This window comes from Schistocerca gregaria, chromosome X (genome assembly GCF_023897955.1).
Source record: "Schistocerca gregaria isolate iqSchGreg1 chromosome X, iqSchGreg1.2, whole genome shotgun sequence".
NCBI classification, from domain to species: Eukaryota; Metazoa; Arthropoda; class Insecta; order Orthoptera; family Acrididae; genus Schistocerca; species Schistocerca gregaria.
In genome coordinates, this window is record NC_064931.1 from 772,669,536 (window position 1) to 772,690,235 (window position 20,700).

Sequence of the window (20,700 nt, forward strand, 5' to 3'; positions counted from 1 at the left end):
AATACATTCTAAGTAATGAGTTACACCAGAAAAAAAATCCGTGAGACATTATAGAGTGGAAATATGCTAAATACATCAGGAGGTCGATACGTTTGTTTCCAAGATAGCAATTATTCGAAGAGCAAAAGTAGCGGAACTGAATTGTTTGAGATGCTCAGTTATATGCTTCTTCAAGTTTGAGTTTCCATCAGTATGTACACCCAAAAATTTGGAGCATGCAACCCTACTTACAGAGTCCTCCTCATGTGCTACATCAGATGTTGATATGACTTATTTGTTGTATAGAACTGAATGTAATGTTTTTTTTAATTCATGGAGAGTCCATTTTCAGAGAGCCACTTAATAATTGTTTGTAAAATATCATTTACTAACCCTCCAGCTGCACCCTCTCATATTGATTTTACACTACTGGCCATTAAAATCGCTACACCAAGAAGAAATGCAGATGATAAACGGGTATTCATTGGACAAATATATTATACTAGAACTGACTTGTGATTACATTTTCACCAAATTTGGGTGCATAGATCCTGAGAAATCAGTACCCAGAACAATCACCTCTGGCCTTAATAACTGGCTTGTTACGCCGGGGCATTGAGTCAAACAGAACTTGGATGGCGTGTGCAGGTACAGCTGCCCATGCAGCTTCAACACGATGCCACCGTTCATCAAGAGTAGTGACAGGCGTATTGTGACTAGCCAGTTGCTCGACCACCATTGATCAGACATTTTCAGTTGGTGAGAGATCTGGCGAATGTTCTGGCCAGGGCAGCAGTCGAACATTATCTGTATACAGAAAGTATCGTACAGGACCTGCCACAAGCAGTAGTGCATTATCCTGTTGAAATGTAGGGTTTCGCAGGGATCGAATGAAGATTAGAGCCACGGGTCGTAATATATCTGAAATGTACCGTCCACTGTTCAAAGTGCCGTCAATGCGAACAACAGGTGACCGAGACGTGTAGCCAATGTCACCCCATACCATCATGCCGGATGAAACGCCAGTATGGCGATAACGAATACACGCTTCCAATGTGCGTTCATCGCGATGACGCCAAACACGGATGCGACCATCATGATACTGTAAACAGAACCTGCATTCATCCGATAAAAAAATGACGTTTTGCCATTCGTGCACGAAGGTTCGTCGTTGAGTACACCACCGCAGGCGCTCCTGTCTGTTATGCAGCGTCAGGGTAACGGCAGCCGTGGTCTCCGAGGTGATAGTCCATGCTGCTGCAAACGTCGTCGAACTGTTCATGCAGACGTCGTCGAACTGTTCGTGCAGACGTCGTCGAACTGTTCGTACAGATGGTTGTTGTCTTGCAAACGTCCCCATCTGTCGACTCAGGAATCGAGATGTGGCTGCACGATCCGTTACAGCTATGTGGATAAGATGCCTGTCATCTCGACTGCTAGTGATACAAGACCGTTGGGATCTAGCACGGCGTTCCGTATTACCCTCCTGAACCCACCGATTCCATATTCTGCTAACAGTCATTGGATGTAAACCAACACGAGCAGCAATGTCACGATACGATAAATCGCAATCGCGATAGGCTACAATCCGACCTTTATCAAAGTCGGAAATGTGATGGTACGCATTTCTCCTGCTTACCCGAGGCATCACAACAACGTTTCACCAGGCAACTCCGGTGAAGCTCTGTTTGTGTATGAGGAATCAGTTGGAAACTTTCGTCATGTCACCACCGGCGCCAACCTTGTGTGAATGCTCTGAAATGCTAATCATTTGCATATCATAGCATCTTCTTCATGTCGGTTAAATTTTGCGTCTGTAGCACGTCATCTTTGTGGTGTGGCAATTTTAATGGCGAGTAGTGTATTTTAACACTAGAATCGTCTGCAAGAGTACCAGTGCCGGCCGCGGTGGTCTCGCGGTTCTAGGCGCGCAGTCCGGAACCGTGCACCTGCCACGGTCGCAGGTTCGAATCCTGCCTCGGGCATGGATGTGTGTGATGTCCTTAGGTTAGTTAGGTTTAAGTAGTTCTAAGTTCTAGGGGACTGATGACCACAGCAGTTGAGTCCCATAGTGCTCAGAGCCATTTGAACCATTTGAAGAGTACCAGTTTTGCTTGTGAATGTTAAGTGGAAGGTCATTCACAAATGAATATAAATGTTAAAGGGCATTCAGAACAATATGGGTTTTAGAATAAAATTATTCCAATTTTGTGGATCAATCGCTAATTTTGATGCGCTGTACCTCGTAACTCCCACTGTGACGCTTATTATTTTGTTTCCACGAACAGCTCAGTTATATATCTGTTTCCAAAATATTACCGACTTTTTTACCTAGAAAAGAAAAACTTAAATCGACAGAAGCGGTAGCTCACCCAGGCAGCAGACGCGGTGCTGGTCGTCGCAGGAGGCCAGCGACAGCCCGCCCAGCTGCTCACACTCCTCTTCCGGGTAGCAGACGCCCGTCGTGCCGTCTGGAGAATCGCACAGCACGCTGTTACTGCGCCCGACCACGCTGGGCTGCTCTGGATTCCTCGCGGGCTGAGGCGGGGAAAACAAGGTCTGGTACAGGAACATACCTGCAACGAAAACAGGTCTTCAGCTAAACTACTATCTACGTAAGTATTGACTTAAAAAACGCAGCCCTGTCAGACCTCAGACGGGACGGCGATAGATGTAAACGAAAGACCCAGAAGAGAAATATAGACCTCTGCGATTTCATCAAAATGATGACACCGGCTTTTTGAGAACCTGGAAGCAGCTTCTACATCTACATACATACTCCGCAATCCTCCATACGGTGCGTGGCGGAGGGTACCTCATACCACAACTAGCATCTTCTCTCCCTGTTCCACTCCCAAACAGAACGAGGGAAAAATTACTGCCTATATGTCTCTGTACGAGCCCTAATCTCTCTTATCTTTGCGGTCTTTCCGCGAAATGTAAGTTGGTGGCAGTAAAACTGTACTGCAGTCAGCCTCAAATGCTGGTTCTCTAAATTTCCTCAGTAGCGATTCACGAAAAGAACGCCTCCTTTCCTCTAGAGACTCCCACCCGAGTTCCTGAAGCATTTCCGTAACACTCGTGTGATGATCAAACCTACCAGCAACAAATTTAGCAACCCGCTTCTGAATTGCTTCTATGTCCTCCCTCAATCTGACCTAATAGGGATCACAAACGCTCGAGCAGTACTTCAGAATAGGTCGTATTAGTGTTTTATAAGCGGTCTCCTTTACAGATGAACGACATCTTCCAAAAATTTTACCAATGAACCGAAGACGAGTATCCGCCTTCCCCAGAACTGCCTTACATGCTTGTCCCACTTCATATCGCTCTGCAATGTTACGCCCAAATATTTAATCGACGTGACTGTGTCAAGCGCTACACTACTAATAGAGTATTCAAACATTACAGGATTCTTTTTCCTATTCATCTGCATTAATTTACATTTATCTATATTTAGAGTTAGCTGCCATTCTTTACATCAATCACAAATCCTGTCCAAGTAATCTTGTATCCTCCTACAGTCACTCAACGACGACACCTTCCCGCACACCACAGCATAATCAGCAAACAGCCGCACATTGCTATCCACCCTATCCAAAAGATCATTATGGAAATAGAAAACAACAGCGGACCTACCACACTTTCCTGGGGCACTCAAGATGATACCCTCACCTCCGACGAACACTCACCATCGAGGTCAACGTAATGGGTTCAATTACTTAAGAAGTCTTCGAGCCACTCACATAATTGTGAACCAATGCCATATGCTCGTACCTTAGTTAGGAGTCTGCAGTGGGGCGCTTTCCGGAAGTCAAGGAATATGGCATCCTTCTGATACCCTTCATCCATGGTTCGCAAGATATCGTATGAATAAAGGGCGAGTTGCGTTTCGCAGGAGCGATGCTTTCTAATGCCGTGTTGATGCATGGACAGGAACTTATCTGTCTCAAGGAAATTCATTATATTCGAACTGAGAATATGTTCAAGAATCCTGCAACAATCCGATGTTAAGGATATTGGTCTGTAATTTTGAGGATCCGTCCTTCTACCCTTCTTATAGTTTCAACACTGGTTCTTAAATATTACACACGTCAGCAAAAGTTTTCTAAATTCATGGCACGGAAAACAAAAAGAAACTGACTGTGAGGCTTGCGCATACAGGATCATTCAGCTGCCCCTACTGCTGTCCTTTTATGCAACCCGTAATGCTAAACCTGGCGTTAAAAAACCACGCGCGAGATTTTCATATTATCTCGCTCGCTACGAGCGATGTATTAGACTGACAGAGAAAATGAACAGGATCATTTTTGTAGGAAGTTTAATGAAGTTAAATTTTGTACTGGGATACGTTTTCGCTGAAGGCCTCGGTTTTCAGAGTTATTAGAGAAAAACTTACAAAAGTGACTTTCAAATGCACCTCCATCCATTCTACCAGTTAGTATTTCTGATACTTTGTTCATGACGCTCCCCCCTACTACCGTACAAAAATTTCCTACTAGACGAACTAAGCCGATATTCGACTTTTTTCGGTCTCTATTGGTTGAGCTATATCGTCATCAGCATAGTTAGCTATTTCGTTAACATTATTAATTTAAACGTGCTTGCGAGTGTAAAGAAAGAGAAACGAATTTTGCGAACTTTATAGTAAAACTAATCACGTTGACAATTCGATACAAACTTCACCCTTACAAGTGAAGTAGTTTCGTAGTCAGAAGGCATGACGAATGCAACGATGTAATTGTTTATTTTATGCTATTAAAATTCAACAAATTGTTAAGTAAATTTTACACAAACGTCAGTTTTACAATTTGTAAGTGCTCGACTAAGCCGGTGTCGTGATAAGGCCAATCAATGAATGGCAAAAAGATCGAATGTAGGAAATAATTCGTGCAGTGAAAAATTTTTGTGCGATGGTAGGAGGTAGTGCAATGAACAACATACTAGAAATCCTGACCGGTGGGGGCTAGATGTGGTAGTGGGGGTGCGTTTGAACGTTATTTTTGTAGTCGGAAACTACGGCCTCTAGCGAAAACGTATCCCTGCACAAAATTTAGCTACACTAAATTTCCTACCAAGAAGGTCCTGTTCATTTTTTTCTCTCTTGGACTGTAGTTTGCGCGTAGCGAGCGAGAGAATATGAAAATGTCGTTCGCGGTTTTGGAATGGCAGATATGAAACTGCGGGTTGAGTAGAACGGCAACAGTAACGGCAGCTGAATCATTCTGTATATTTATTGTCAGTGTGTCTAAATCACGAAATCAAATAAACATATGTGTAACGACGAAATCGTTTGTTTCCCATGGAGGGTTTTTTGCAGCACTCTTCAGCAACGTCAATACATGGTGGAACATCACCTTTCTTGGGCACCAATATGTATTTCACTCATCTTTTCGGTGGCTCGAGAGTTAAAATGCGACAGTACTCCTGGGTTTCCGTTTGTAAAGGAATATTTGAAAACAGTTAAGCATTTCTGCTCTTGTTTTGCAATTCTCAGTTTCAGTTCCTGCCTGGTCCGTGAGGAACTGAAAATTAACTTTGCTGCCGCTGATAACCTTTACATACGATCAGAATTTCTTTGGGTTTTGCAAGAGATCTTTCGACAGTATTCTGCCATGGTGGTCATTGAAGTCTTCACGCACTGATCTCTTGACAGCTAACCGTGCTTCATTCAGGGTTTCTCTATCTATTGCATGCGGTCTTTGTCTTCGCCTTTTTTGGATTAATTCGGTATTTTACAGTTTTCCCTGTTACAAGTATCCTGCCTTTTGTTAGCGCTTCATTTTATACCTCCGTTAGATAAGTATTGCATCGAATTATGCTGCAAGCCGCTTAGAGTTGCTGTTAGAGTACCTGGCTGGCCTGCTGCGTGCCACTAGCTGGAATCTAATCACCAGCAAATATTTATTACTAAATTTTTATCATTTATAGAAGGATGTCTAAATTTCTTATGGGTGTAATGTTAGCGTATTCCGGAATATTCGACGTTTGTATACAAGGTACGATCAAAAAATTTCCGTTTGAGAGCGCTGCTATAGCGGACGAGGTGTGTGAGAAAAACAATGAGACTGATTGTTTATCTACAGAAATACTTTTTTTTCCAAACAACAAAATTATCCCCTTCGAAATAGTTCCATATACACCGGCGGAGTCGTTGTTTCCAGTCTTGATAGTAGTGTGAAAGGCTGCAACTGGTAAGGCCCTTAACATGTCGGTCACATGTAACGTCCTTTTAAGACTTTTTCAATTTCGGGAAACGATAAAAGTACCAAGGACTGCCTTTTGAGGTCAAAAAGTCCGTGATGGATGTGGCCATCTGACATAGGACATTGTCATGATGCAGTATCCACTTGTCTGCAATGCCCGGTCACACTCGATTCACTCTATTCCTGAGATTATCAAGAACACCTTTGTGAAACACTTGTGGATAGTTTCACCTGGAAGAACAATCGCACGAGATTACCAACACGTTCGACGTTTTCGTAAGTTTTTGAAGTTGAAGGTCAGTGTTTTCGGCCTTCCAAAAGTGATCTGTGTCAGCCAAAAACTTGTGCTCTGGTAAGGAATGTTCTCCGTCGGATTGCTTCAACTTTTCAAAGGTCACCCTCGCGGATTCTCCAAATTTAACACAAAACTTGTTGGCATAATGGTACTCAAAATCCTGCTGTTCAATTTGCGTAACACACAACAAAAAGTCAACTTCACTGATGACGCTCTCAAAAGTAGAACAACACAGCGTTGCCCGATTTCTGGCAGTGTTGTCAGTCTCATTACTTTTCTCGAACACCTCGTATATGCAACATAGCGAGACCCCGATGCGGGTATTGAAGTACTGACATGTAGGCATGGTATTAGCGTGGAATTCGTGTCTTTCCGACCGTAGCGGTCGCGCGGTTCCAGACTGAAGCGCTTAGAACCGCTCGGCCACACGGGCCGGCCATCTGGAGCGTTGATGGGATGATTACCTCAATGCTGACGGTGATTTTGCCTCATTGGAATACCTATTCTGGACTGTACGGCCTTCGAACGGAAACTTTTCGATCGCCCCCTTATAAATAGCAGCGCTCTCCGCCCAAGAGGCAGTTCCATATATACGTTGATCTTCATACAATCAGTGCTGAAGGTTTTATTTCATTGACGATCCAGCTTCCGGATTTGGAACTGATCGTGGTAACCATGTGCCATTGTTTGATGAAGACTTCGGGTACTTCGAAACTTCTACAGCACCATCACTCCAATTAGGAAACGTAAAAGGTGTCGCCTGCACGAACAGCAACCGGGATTGAGCAGTAAATCGTCCCCAAGGTCCATACATCCAGGAGAATGATTGATTCCAAAAGAGCAGTAAGTGAGATGCGCATCAGGCATCCGTCAGCGTTTTCTAGAGACGCTGGTCAAGACGCTACAAAATGGATGAAAGGATTCGACACAATCACAAAATACAACAGGCGCAATGAGATGATGTGTTTGGCAAACGTATACTTTTACTTGGACGGCACAGCCCAGCAGTGGCTCTACAACAACGAAAAGCAGCTCAATAGCTGGAAGAAATTCCGGACCTAACTGAAAAAAATAAAAATTAGTGACAGTCAGAAACAAGCCCCCGGAAGGGAAGAAAACCTGAACAATAGAAGCCAAAGAGCCTTACATAAAGAATGTTTTGGCCACATTGTGAATCCGAATATGATAAAAGCCGGCAAAATCTCACACCAGACGAAACGAGGCATAGAAAACTTGTACAAAGCAATTCTGGTAAAGGATGTCACAACGACAGAGGAATCCATAAAGCGGTGGCAGCGCATCAAGGTAATGTTACAGAGAAAAAAGTCGGGCGATAGACGTATGACCGACTCGCTAATGTGGTGCCTATGCAGTCGTAGAAGAACTCCATGGTCCTCCCTCATACACCATGTGGTACGAGAAGGGAGACAGAAGTTTTTGGCAGCCAGAAACGTTGGATACAGGACAAGAGACTGCAGCCATGACTGTCGGCGCCACACATCAGCAGATAATAGAAAGTACTGAAGCAGAGGTGTGTCGATCATTAGTACCACTCTCTGCCATCAGTCTAATGCTCCATGAAGACCAGACTCGGCCATTTCGTACTTACATCGCAGCCGTGAAACGACAACCAAGAATCCGACCAACGCATTTTCAGCCAATACCTTTGCAGACGAGCAAGCAGTCAGATGACGAAGGACAATGTTTCCACTGTGGACGCCCCGGACACATTGTACGCTACTGCAGAGAGTGAAGACGAGCATTCAGCGACTGTTATACCACAAGACGTCAACCATCACAACAGTCCTCTAACGCCTGTCAACCTGTGGGAAGAAGCCCATTGCCGTAGCCTGAACGACGTCGCCCCCAACACGACGTAGACGTTATACGGCGTAAGGAGGTACCAGCCACTCGCCTAGCCACCGGATTCAGGACAACTAAGTGAGGCAACCATCTAACTATGGTCACCATATGCTCTTCCCAAGTGATTCAGATCGCCACAGTATAACATGAGGTACACTTATTGCTAGGAAGAACAGGATCGGAAGGATTCCCGCGGAACATCCTGGCGCCGCAACTCTATTTTCAGAAAGCAGGTCTACATTGGATATAAAGGGAGTTCAGAAATTTCCGTTACAAACTTCTTGGACTTGTAGAGCCGGCCGCTGTGGTCGAGCGGTCCTAGGCACTTCAGTCCGGAACCACGCGGCTGCTACGATGGCACGTTCGAATCCTGCCTCGGTCAAGGATGTGTGTGATGTCCCTAGGTTAGTTAGGTTCAAGTAGTTCAAAGTCTAGGGGGCTGATGACCTCAGATGGTAAGTACCATAGTGCTTAGAGCCATTTGAACCATTTTTTGGACTTGTAGGGGGAAGTTATTCATAATATTTTAAATAGGAACCCGACGGTTTCAGTTCAGATGTGTAACGCGTCCATTCTGCTGAGGGAAAGAGGAAAGTCTCAGAGTTGCTTGTCCTGGTACACAATAGGCTACACAGGATGACGTGTATTACGTGAGATGGTAACCTGATGTGGGGTTTTATGCAAGCAAAGTTTACTTTACGAGACTCCTGGAGGGGCAGAGGAAGATCTGCTGGCACGAGTTTTGGCAGCTGCACTAGAAACTGAAAGGACAGCAGATGGGATGGAGAGAGTGTACCAGAACAAGCTTCGTAGGTACGATGTCTGTAACAACGTTGGTGGTCACCACATCGAGCCGCTACTGTAATGCGTCACTACTATCCTGTTTAAGTGATAATACAAACAAGTAATAAATAGATGTTTCGTTATGTTTTCTTTAGAATTCTTACTTGATAATTGTACTGCGTCACGCCTAATTGAATTCCTCAAACAGAAGTGGATGAGTTAAACATCTGAACTGGAACCGTCGTAGAACGGAAACGGTACGTTTCTGAACATGTGTTCCTACCCGAAGTATTATGTACTCACTCCCCTCTGCAAGTCCTAGAAGTTTGTAATGGTATTTTCCGAACATCTTGTATTACATATTTCATCCATAGTGGTTATCGTGAACTACTACAAGCAAGGGCGACCTCAATGTACAGAACTATTGGAGGCAGAAGATATTGGGAATACTGGTAAAGCTTGTGATATTTCGGTATAACTTTCATTTTCCAGAAACTATAAAAGGAGCTACGATTCCAAACATACCATATCTGATACTGTACTGCTCTTACAAGCCTCCAGATATGCTACCTGCCCACAACTTGACCTTCCTTGATGGCACCTTAGAACCCAACCTACTTAACGCACTGGGTGATTTGATAACGCCGAAGGGTAGAATTAATTTGGCGCAAACACTACAGCACATGCACCAATACCGCAGTAATTGCCACCACAAAGTTGTGGCAGTACGTGTTCCAACCACAGGTTGATTTTGACTCTAATCTATGGAGACTGTATCTGTTTACGGCGGAAAACTGCCCATCCTTCTGAACTCACTGTACACCACGTAGCAGCCGAGTGGGCCATCTTTAGAGAATAATTAGTGGTTAAGTATACTAGCGATTGGACGTTATCATAAGAGAAATAGGAAGGAGAAGTATACTCAAATGTAAAATATGCAAGATGTATTGTTTAAGCGATTTAGAGAAGTGGTACCAGTCTACGATCCAGTGGAGTAAATGGGGGAGGGAAATGTTGCACCATCACCTTTCCAAAGCGATGTCTGTGTCCTGTAGCCAAGCAAACAGGAGACAGTCTTCATATTCCTCTTCCAGAACCTCTAAAATGACTGAGATGATATGATCAAAGTCTCCACCCTGCCAATGAAGCGAGATTGGTTGACACAAACCTACTCTTGCTGGCGGCTTCCGGAGCTGGAACATTTTCGATGCAGCATGGTGCAAGGGTGAGGCCGTCGCAGTGGGGACCTGGATTACAGCATGCCTGGGCCTGTCGCGGTGCCCCTTCCTGGGTATATGTGATCAACGGAGATTTTCTGCCACAAAAGAGCCAGTTAGGGACGCCGTAATGCCGCCCGCTCCATTTACGCATGGTCCTCAGCCAGCACTGCAAAGTACTCTACACCTTTCGTCGGCCTAATGTACGTCATCCAGATTCAGTTACTACTAGTCGCTGACTCTGCTAGTTAAGGTTTTGGGGGGCTTTGCCTAGCCCTGCTGCGCCGCGAATTGAACTGGTGCCTTCCAGAAAAGGGCCAAATGATACCTGACTTCAAGTGAGTTCAGGGTGCCTTCCAGAGATGCATTGGTCGCAACCTATGCTTAGGGCCGGCCGTGGTGGCCGAACGGTTCTACGCGCTTCAGTCTGGAACCGCGTGACCGCTACGGTCGCAAGTTCGAATCCTGCCTCGGACATGGATGTTGTGATGTCCTTAGGTTAGTTAGGTTTAAGTAGTTCTAAGTTCTAGGGGACTGATGATCTCAGATGCTAAGTCCCATAGTTCTCAGAGCCATTTGAACCATATGCTGAGGCTCCACGCGCTCCTCATTTGTCACTGAACTGCTGCGTGCCCTGCACACACGCTCTGTCATACCGCAAACTTGTGTCCATGTGACAAGGACGCTGCATCGTACGCCGGGGAACCCTGGTTCGCAGCCGTGCTCGAGTGCCTTCTGCACTAGACCGGTCACAGGCCGGTGGCTGGTCACACATTTGCGCTAAACGGCGTTACCGACCTCCAACCGGCGGCACACAGGCCGTGCTTTTGAACGTCAACGTTGAGCGTGACGAGTTCAGCGTGCTGCCGAACGCTCAGAAACGATGCGACTTGTCCGTGGTACGTGGGCCCCAACGTGATATACAGCAACGCGCTCCAGCGGCATTTGTCGGCTGTTTCTGGCTCGTAAATCACACTGTTTACGAAATGGACTGGCGTAAAATTAATACATTAGCCCTCCCTTGTCCATATGATAGTCAGGTTGCTCTGCCTGAAGTATACGTAAATAAAAACTTCATTATCCGTGAAAGTGTTATAAGCCAAAAAGGAAACTACCACGTGCAGCCAGTATGGAATTCGGCTTATAAAAGTTCCATTATTAATAGTGCGATACAACTTTACAATAGTTCTCCTCATGAGGTAAACATTATTTCCTCTTTCATACTTTTTAATAAAACCCTAAGGTCATTCTTACATTGATCACTGTACCTATTTAGTAGCAGAATTTTTACAACATATGAAACACAAAACCGAAAAGAAGAAAGGGTAAAATATACTACTGCAAGCTATCCTGTAGATTAAGTCAATCGAACAAACTCGCTCCACAAAAAAGTGGACTTATATTCACATAACAACAACATCAAAGAAGGTGACTCACGAAGATATGCAAATATTTTAATGTTATTCTACAAGTAAAATTAAAGAAAAAAGTTCATATAAACATAGGTACGCAAATGTTTAGTTGCGGAGTTACGCCTAATAAAAGATATTGCCTGAAATTTAGCTACTATGAAGCCATCACAAAACTGTAGGGGATTAAAGTACAGTACGATTTCCATTTATTTTGTTGTTGTTGATCTGGTGAATCTAATAAAACATGTCCCGGACGTGTATCTGCAGAAGTTTTCCAGAACGTCCAGAGAAGCAAAGATTATTTTACAAGTAAATTTGCTTACTTTCCATTAAGTATGTAGAAACGTTTATGTCATTGTTGGCAACCGTTAGTGAGTTGTTTCAGTCGTTTCCTAACCTTGAAACGAGTTGATTTTATGTACTGTCCAGTGAAAGAACATAATAACAACAGTGTATTTAAGTGGAACCACTTAGTAACTGTTGTAGTTTTTGGATTATTTATGAAATAGGTATGCCTTTCAAATTTACGACAAAGGAGTACGCGGATATGGAGTTTGTTTGTGGCAAATGTGATGGTAATGCTACGGCTGCAGTTAACGACTATCGCGTACGTTATCCAGCTCAGAGGATTCCGAATGCCGCACCATTAGTGGAGTATTTCGAATGTTACGGGAGACAGGTTCTCTACCTGGCGTTCATAATCAGTACGAGCGCTCATTATGTGAAGGCGATGATGAGGATATTATGAATGCTCTTCAACGTAGCCCGGGTACCATACACGACGTATCTCTCAATGATTAGGCATTTCACAGTCTAAGGTATGGCGCACATTGAAGTACAATAATCTGTATGCTTGCCATAAACAAAAAGTGCATCATTTACGTCCGGGAGATCCTGCCCTTTGCTTGGAGTTGTGCAACTGGTTAAATACTAATCGGCAGTTACAAAAATGCATTTTATTTACTGATGGGGCATAGTTTACTCGAAATGGTATAAACAAATTACATAACGAGCACTTATGGTCTGAAGCAAGCACAGATGCAACAGTGCAACGCAATTTTCAGCAGCGATTTAGCATAAATGTGTGGTGTGGTATAACCAACACACACTTTATTGAACTATTCATTTTCTCAGGACGTCTAACTGGCGAGATGCACTTACAATTCCTTCAAGAAGAAATGCCCGGCTTGTTCGAAGATGTTCCAATTGCTACGCGATTACAAATGAATTTTCAACATGACGGAGCGCCTCCACATTCCACCAACGCCATTACTATACATTTAAATGAACATTTTCGCCGGAAATGGATTGGTCGTGGTGCTACACGTCTGTGGCCACCCAGATCGCCCGATTTAACAACAATGGATTTTTGTGTACGGGGATGGGTGAACGTCATAATTTATGAGGACAAAGTCAATACACGTCAGGCATTACTTGCTCGCATTGTGAATGCAATAGACAAAATTAAGAACAACCCTGTGAAACTGAAACGAGCAACAAAATCGTTTCATACACGTGCAGCTAAATGCATTGAACTCGGTGTAGATGTATTCGAACATTTATTGTGAATATATTGTGAAACTGTAAGTACACTGTACGACTTCCTTAACACTGAGCTTTGTTTTCTCCAGTTTAACATGAATTCACGTGTGTTGTAGAATTAATAAAAGCAGATTATCTGACACATTCATACTGTTTCGGTTAACGTTATTACCATCATTTTTCAAAAATTAAATTCTCTGCAGGTTCTGTTGAAAACTTCGTGCAATTGTCTGGAATTTAAAAAACTAACTGGGCGCGGTAGTTAATAAATTAGAAATTTTACAAATTACTTCTTTGCTTCTCTGGATGTTCTGGAAAACTACTGCAGATCCACGTCTGGGATATGTTTTATTAGATTCAATAGACCAATAACAACAAAACAACTCTGTTTCTCATGCACCGACAAAGTTACGTTACACCCCGCCATGTTACACGCTACCGTTCGCAGCCTTCTACATCTACATCTACATCTACATTTATACTCCGCAAGCCACCCAACGGTGTGTGGCTCTCGTTATGTGAAGACGATGATGAGGATATTATGGATGCTCTTCAGCCTTCCAGCGGCAGAGGGCTGCCAATATGTAGACATGGAGAATACATATGTAGAATGTTAATAACGGTTGTTTTATTTGATAAGCTTTAAGAGTTGGCACATAAAAAATTGGAAAGTGTTTCTTTTCAGCAAACCCTCGTAATAAAGCGGGTGTCAGGATGGCTTGACGGCTATTAAGGAAGGAGGGGAAAGGAATGTGTGGAAAACACTGACAAGGAGAAGGGACAGGATGATAGGACATCTGTTAAGACACCAGGGAATGATTTCCATGGTACTAGAGGGAGCTATAGAGGACAAAAACTGTAGAGGAAGACAGAGATTGTAATACATCCAGCAAGTAACTGAGGACGCAGGTTGCAAGTGTCACTCTGAGATGAAGAGGTTGGCACAGGAGAGGAATTCGTGGCGAACCGCAACAAAACAGTCACAAGACTGATGACTCCCCCAAAAAATTAGGTCACAATGACGTTGCAGTATTGTTGACAGTGCAGCAGGTACGTAGAACTAGGTGGTTGGCTATCGTGGAGTCACAGAGACAGTGAGAGAATAACAACAATTATATTTATCATAATTCGTACATCAGTTGGAAGCTCCGTCTCGCAGTATGGTAGTCAGTGTATCAGTAGCTCAGGCTGACCCTACGCGGTGGGGTTTGCTTTGCACAGCATGCGGCAGCAGACGCAGCCAGTGGCACAGAGTCGTCAGGCTGAACAGGCGCCTGCGGAAGAAGCGATGTCAGCTGCGTCAGGCTTGACAGTTTGCAGGCACGACGCGGCAGCAACTACGACGTAAGCCGTCGGCACACGGACCGCGCTTTCGAACGTTGAGCGGTGAGAGTGCCCAGATTCTGATGTCATAGTGTCGAATAGCACGTTGGGGAGTCTTTCTAAACGTGCAAAGCAATATCTAGCATCAATCGCGAGGCGCCATATTGGCCTTCAGTTGAAGCCCTTATGTATTCAGGGTCTTTCAAGAAATGTTTTTGCCTGAGGAGCTGTGAACATAGTTTATTGTGTTATTATCCAAAGAGTTACAACACAAAGATACATTTTTTTTTAAAAAAATGGAACAATAGTTGTTTCTATTGTGCACTGGTATCAGTAACACCAGCTGTGTATATTGGGTGATCAAAAAGTCGTATAAATTTGAAAACTGAATAAATCACGGAATAATATAGATAGAGAGGTACAAATTGACACATATGCTTAGAATGATATAGGGTTTTATTAGAACCAAAAAAATACAAAAGTTCAAAAAAATGTCCGACAGATGGCGCTTCATCTGATCTGAATAGCAATAATTAGCATAACAAAGTAAGACAAAGCAAAGATGATGTTCTTTACAGGAAATGCTCAATATGTCCACCATCATTCCGCAACAATAGCTGTAGTCGAGGAACAATGTGAACAGCACTGTAAAGCATGTCTGGAGTTACGGTGAGGCATTGGCGTCGGATGTTGTCTTTCAGCATCCCTAGAGATGTCAGTCGATCACGATAAACTTGCGATTTCAGGTAACCCCAAAGCCAATAATCGCACGGACTCAGGTCTGTGGACCTGGGAGGCCAAGCGTGCAGAAAGTGGCGGCGGAGCACACGATCATCACCAAACGACTCGCGCAAGAGATCTTTCACGCGTCTAGCAATATGGGGTGGTTCTAATAAATCTCCATGTCATTCCAAGCATGAATGTCAATTTTTACGTCTCTATCTACATTATTCCGTGGTTTATTAAGTTTTCAAATTTATACTGACTTTTTGATCACCCAGTACATCAATTTAAATTACATTCCTATCACTTTTAGTTTGGGAGCTACAACCCTTCAACGTTTTAGGGGCAGATACCACACGCTGTACATAATACATGACTGTGTGGTCAGTGATAGATGTTCTGGCGGTGGGAAGTTGATTTAAATGAGATGATCAAATGCGTGTCAATGTTCCTGAATGCACACTGCAATGCGCCTTCTAAAGGGTCTGCGGACGAGATGTAACATCGCTGGTGTCACGGAGCTACATGCGTCCTAGATGCACCGTTTTAGATCATCTGGGGATGTGGGCTCAGTGACATAAACACGATCCTTTAGATATCCCCACAAAAAGAAATCTAATGATGTTAAATCGGGCGACCTTGCGGGTCATGAATGAGGACCAGGGCGCCCCAAACACCTTCCTGCAAACCTGTTGTTTAGTTCTTCAAAAATGGTTCAAATGGCTCTGGGCACTATGGGACTTAACTTCTAAGGTCATCAGTCCCCTAGAACTTAGAACTATTTAAACCTAACTAACCGAAAGACATCACACACATCCATGCCCGAGGCAGGATTCGAACCTGCGACCGTAGCGGTCACGCGGTTCCAGATTGTAGCGGCTAGAACTTCTCGGCAACTCCGGCCGGCTTTAATTCTTCCACAACAGCACGCGCAGAATGGGCTGGGTGAACATCGTGGTGCATCCATATATGGACTCTCGTGTGTAGACACACATGTTCAAGGAGACCACCCAAACTATCGACTATAAACGAGCGATATAACTCACATGTCAGTGTACCTGGAAAATAGTGTGTACCGATGATTTCATCCCCAAGGATTTCACACTATACATTAATAGACCACGTACGTTGACGGTCGATAGGTCATACCCACCGAGGATTGTCTGCGACTCAGTAGTGCACGTTATGACGATTCATTGCACCATGATTTGTGAACGTGGACTCATCACGCCATGGCTGCTTCAGTGGCATCAGCAACACGTCAACGAACTCGTCGTTCGTGTATGCCATCTCCGTACGATGTCAGTAACTGGGTATATTGAGCCCCGTTTGTTTGTGTGGCTCAAACTGTCGGGTATACTTGTATAACAGAAGAGTTCGTTCACACAAGGAGCACTCTCTCCTTCAGCATGACAATACCATATACGAACACTGCGGCATCTGCAACAATCCGACCCCTTGGTTTACCGTCATCGATCGTCCTCCATGCAGTCGCCGGCCGCTGTGTCGAGCGGTTCTAAGCGCTTCAGTCCGGAAACACGTGGCTGTTACGATCGCAGGTTCGAATCCTGCCTCGGGCACGGATGTGTGTGATGTTCTTAGGTTAGTTAGGTTTAAATAGTTCTAAGTCTAGGGAACTGATGACCTCAGATGTTAAGTTCCATAGTGGTTAGAGCCATTTCGACCTCCTTGCAATCCCGACTTGGCCCCCTTACTGTTTTCATCTGCTTCCAGGATTTAAAGAGGACTTAATTTTGAAAGTGTTGAAGCGGTGCAAGCGGAGTTGAGGTTGGGTCTCTGTCAACAAAGTACGACATCCTACAGTGATAGCATCAACAAACTGGTCTCTGGTCTGGAGAAATTTGTTTGTCGCCAGAGTGACTATTTGAGAAATAAATATGTAGACGTGAAGAATACAGCTTTAGAATGTTAATAAAGTTTGTTTTATTTAAAAAGCTTTAAGAGTTTTCACATGTAAATTTCTGAGTCTTAATTTTATACATGGATTTGTCGTTAGTCTTATAAAAATGTTTAAAATACTGCTATCGCCTGGCACGATGGATTGAACATAAAGTAAGCAAATCACAGTAGATGTGTCGGCGGGAAGGCGTGTCACCTCGCAGTGTGCATGTGATGGCGACAGTTACGTACCTGAGATACAGCCATTCTCGTTTGCATAGTGACATGAATCCCCAAATTTTGTAAGGAACTGCGTAGCCTCGGTATTGGCAGGACGAAACTTGCACCATTGTTTAATGTCTGCCCTGCACAAGGCAACGAATTGTTTTCTTCTGAGGTTCTTCTTGTTATAACGTGCAAAAACAATAACATCTATGTCAGAAACAGTCTTTTACGGGATGCAGTAGGGAAACTCCACGGCATCCATGCCACCTGCGCACCAGTCACAATTCTACTTCTTTGTGATCGACATGGATTTACACTTTCTGCCTTCTGTCACCAAAATAATATAAAAACCACTAACCAGAGATGTAGGATACAGCTGAATATTGTGGAACTTGTTCTGGAATGCTTTTCTTCTAAGCTGTAAGCTACCTGGTAAAGAAGTGTTCAGGCCTAAATTATCTGCTACTGACAAAAAAGTTATTAAAAAGTTTGTAATTTTGGGACTACTTTTCATAAGTTCATTATCTACCTTTATTAAAATTTCCTAATTATCTTGATTCGTTTATTCTCCTTAATTTATTGTTGTGTTCCAAATAGTTTTGATCTAATTAATGCAGAAATTTATTTGTCGTTGAAAGTACATGCATTTTGATATTCTTATGATTTGTTTAGGATTTTACAGTGCTGTTTATAAAGCGATTTAATCCTGTCATCGTCTGTGTAATTTTAAGGTAGAATATCCTCTTAGTTTTTCGTAATATACTTATTCTGTTTTTAGCCCAGACTACAAGAGCATTTAATCTACTTACGCATGTTAATTTTTTAGGGAAACAACTTTCAAAATCACCTATAATTATATTGCAGAGTATGCAGCATTTATTCGTTAGCAGCAAGCGTTTGTGTTCATCTTTCCAGTATGTATTTTGCAGATATTTCTTGAGTTCCACAACTCCTTTTTCATTTATTGCTCCTACATATCTCCAATACTTTTTATTTTCGTCGCGCTTTCTCATATGAAACGCCAGCTCTTGCCTGTCGTGATTGGAGAGATATTAAGTAAAGATGGTTTCGGTGCATCTATAAAAGATATCAGTAGCAGTGCTATTGTTTCTTACAACATTTTAAAAATTGTAGGATGGGAGTTAGATTATATGAAATCAAAAGGACCTCAAGTATGGTCCTAGAGTACGTATGTTATAAATACATTGAAATAAATCTGTACTCATTCGGTTTCTAAGATAGCAAGTTTAATAATGTACCAAGTTGTTTCATCACTAAGTCCAAATTTTCGGATGGAGCTTCGTACATTGTGACGATTGCTATTGTCTTTCCATGAAATTCTACTTATGCAGCACGATATTCAAAACTGTAATCACTGCAAAATAGAAAGGTGACAATGTTTCTGTATTTGCTTCCATTCTTGATGTAAATGGCAACTCCTCCTTAATCTATATGTGGATTGCAATAAGAAAATGCTATATTATATCCATTCATATTCGTTATTCTCTTTTCAGCGTTCAAATTATTTTCTGAAAGAAATATTTCATCTGCAAAATTTGCAGGCTTCAGTCCATCTACACAAACTGGAAGTTTCTTGAAGTTTTCTTGGTGGATAGAACACTCCATCATCGGGAGTGTATGCAGAATAGCAATATATCTTCTTCTGAGATTTCGGTTGATACTCCACAGTATATCGTTGTGTCAGATGGTTTTAATTTAGTAAACTACTTACTTTGAAGATGGTGGTGCAGTAACAGCCGAAATATCAGAAGAAGAATCATTACTTTCCAGAATGCATGCCCAAAAGCCGATAGAATAAATTAGAAATTTATTTATTTTGTTTTTTAGTCGTCGAATGTTTTGGTGTAATTCGTTTACTTTAATCTTTTTGTCTTCACATGCTTCAAGTACAAAATTTTTACTTACATTTACTTCTTTTAAATCTTGTGGCCTGAAACCTGGGTACACCACAAAAAAGAAAAGATTTCCTCACATAAATGCCTCCCTTCCATGCTTCCTTCCCTAGAACTTCTCGTATCAATTCAGTCACTTTATCTTTCCCATTCATAGTAACATATAGCCCGTGAGACCTAAAATCCCGTCTACCAATAGCATCAACTGAAAGCGAACCAATATTTGACACTGTGTAACTGAGGAAAACATTCCATTCTATGCTGAGAAAACTCAAACATTTATGCAATTGGGGGTGACCGTAAGACTTCAAAACAGCAATAATCTCAACAATTTAATACTTCATGACTAAGCTGTCTTTCCCAGGTCACTCTTTAGTACTGTGGCTCTGATCCCAGTCAATACTGTTCTTTACCAAAATCTTGCACTGAAAGCTTACACCCTCTGCTACCTGGCTACGTTGTGCACTTTGCTTGAAGAAACTTGTGACTGGATTCATGTTCCCTAATTCTCCCTTCAACAACTGGCCCATACTTGTTCTTCGAACATTACCTATAAACGAGACATCCCTCCTCTTGCGTTTTTTATCTGAAACCATTAGTTTCCTATCGAAGTCCTGCTGTTCCTTGGCTTCCTCTATTTATACTGGAAATTCTTTCTTATCCAACTGTAGTAGCACATTAAAGCCATTTTTTGTGCTAATGACAAAACATTCTGATACTGTTCTATTGCTGTGGTACCTGTTTACTGTTAATACTTTTCATTTCTCGTTTTCCTTCTTCTGCCTTAACCTTTCCTGTCCCTTCCTCGCACTGTCCAGCTCCGCTTTAAGGGCCCTAATTTTTCCTGTCTCGCTCAATCCACTCCTTCCCATCCCACTGCATTCCTCGCAAAGAAGGCATCACAACAGCCGCAGTGCGCCCCAGAACTAATTTTCCACTATATGAAAATCTACACCAACTAATAAAAGTAAATGTTTATAATAACCAATTAAATAAGTTGAATAGCACCTTATTTATACCATTATTAAGACAAAAACACAGCGAAAATTGTAGATTTAGACATGAGTGTGTGTGATACGAAAATCATACGTTATTAAAAAAAATACAAATTATAAAGTGAAATTCTCAGTCACTCAACTAGAATGGGCAGAAATTCACAGATAAAGAACAAAATTTTCTTTAGTATTACACTTAATAGTTACAAATAATGACTTGATTTGCGAGATCATGGCACAGTCACACAGTCAGAGATATTACACACATTAACAAGTGCAAAGTTCCAACTAGATTACCCAGATGACGGTATACCTTTTTCTGTGC

General features: G+C 42.7%; 1 protein-coding gene across 1 annotated transcript in view; it reads right to left on the bottom strand.

The window, feature by feature from the left end:
- LOC126298360 (uncharacterized) overlaps nt 1-20,700 on the bottom strand; it is a 574,913-nt gene that overhangs the window by 299,387 nt on the left and 254,826 nt on the right. Inside the window, exon 3 of the mRNA XM_049989660.1 lies at nt 2,352-2,555. Within this exon, the coding sequence (XP_049845617.1) occupies nt 2,352-2,555 (204 nt within the window). The remainder of the gene's footprint in view (nt 1-2,351; nt 2,556-20,700) is intronic.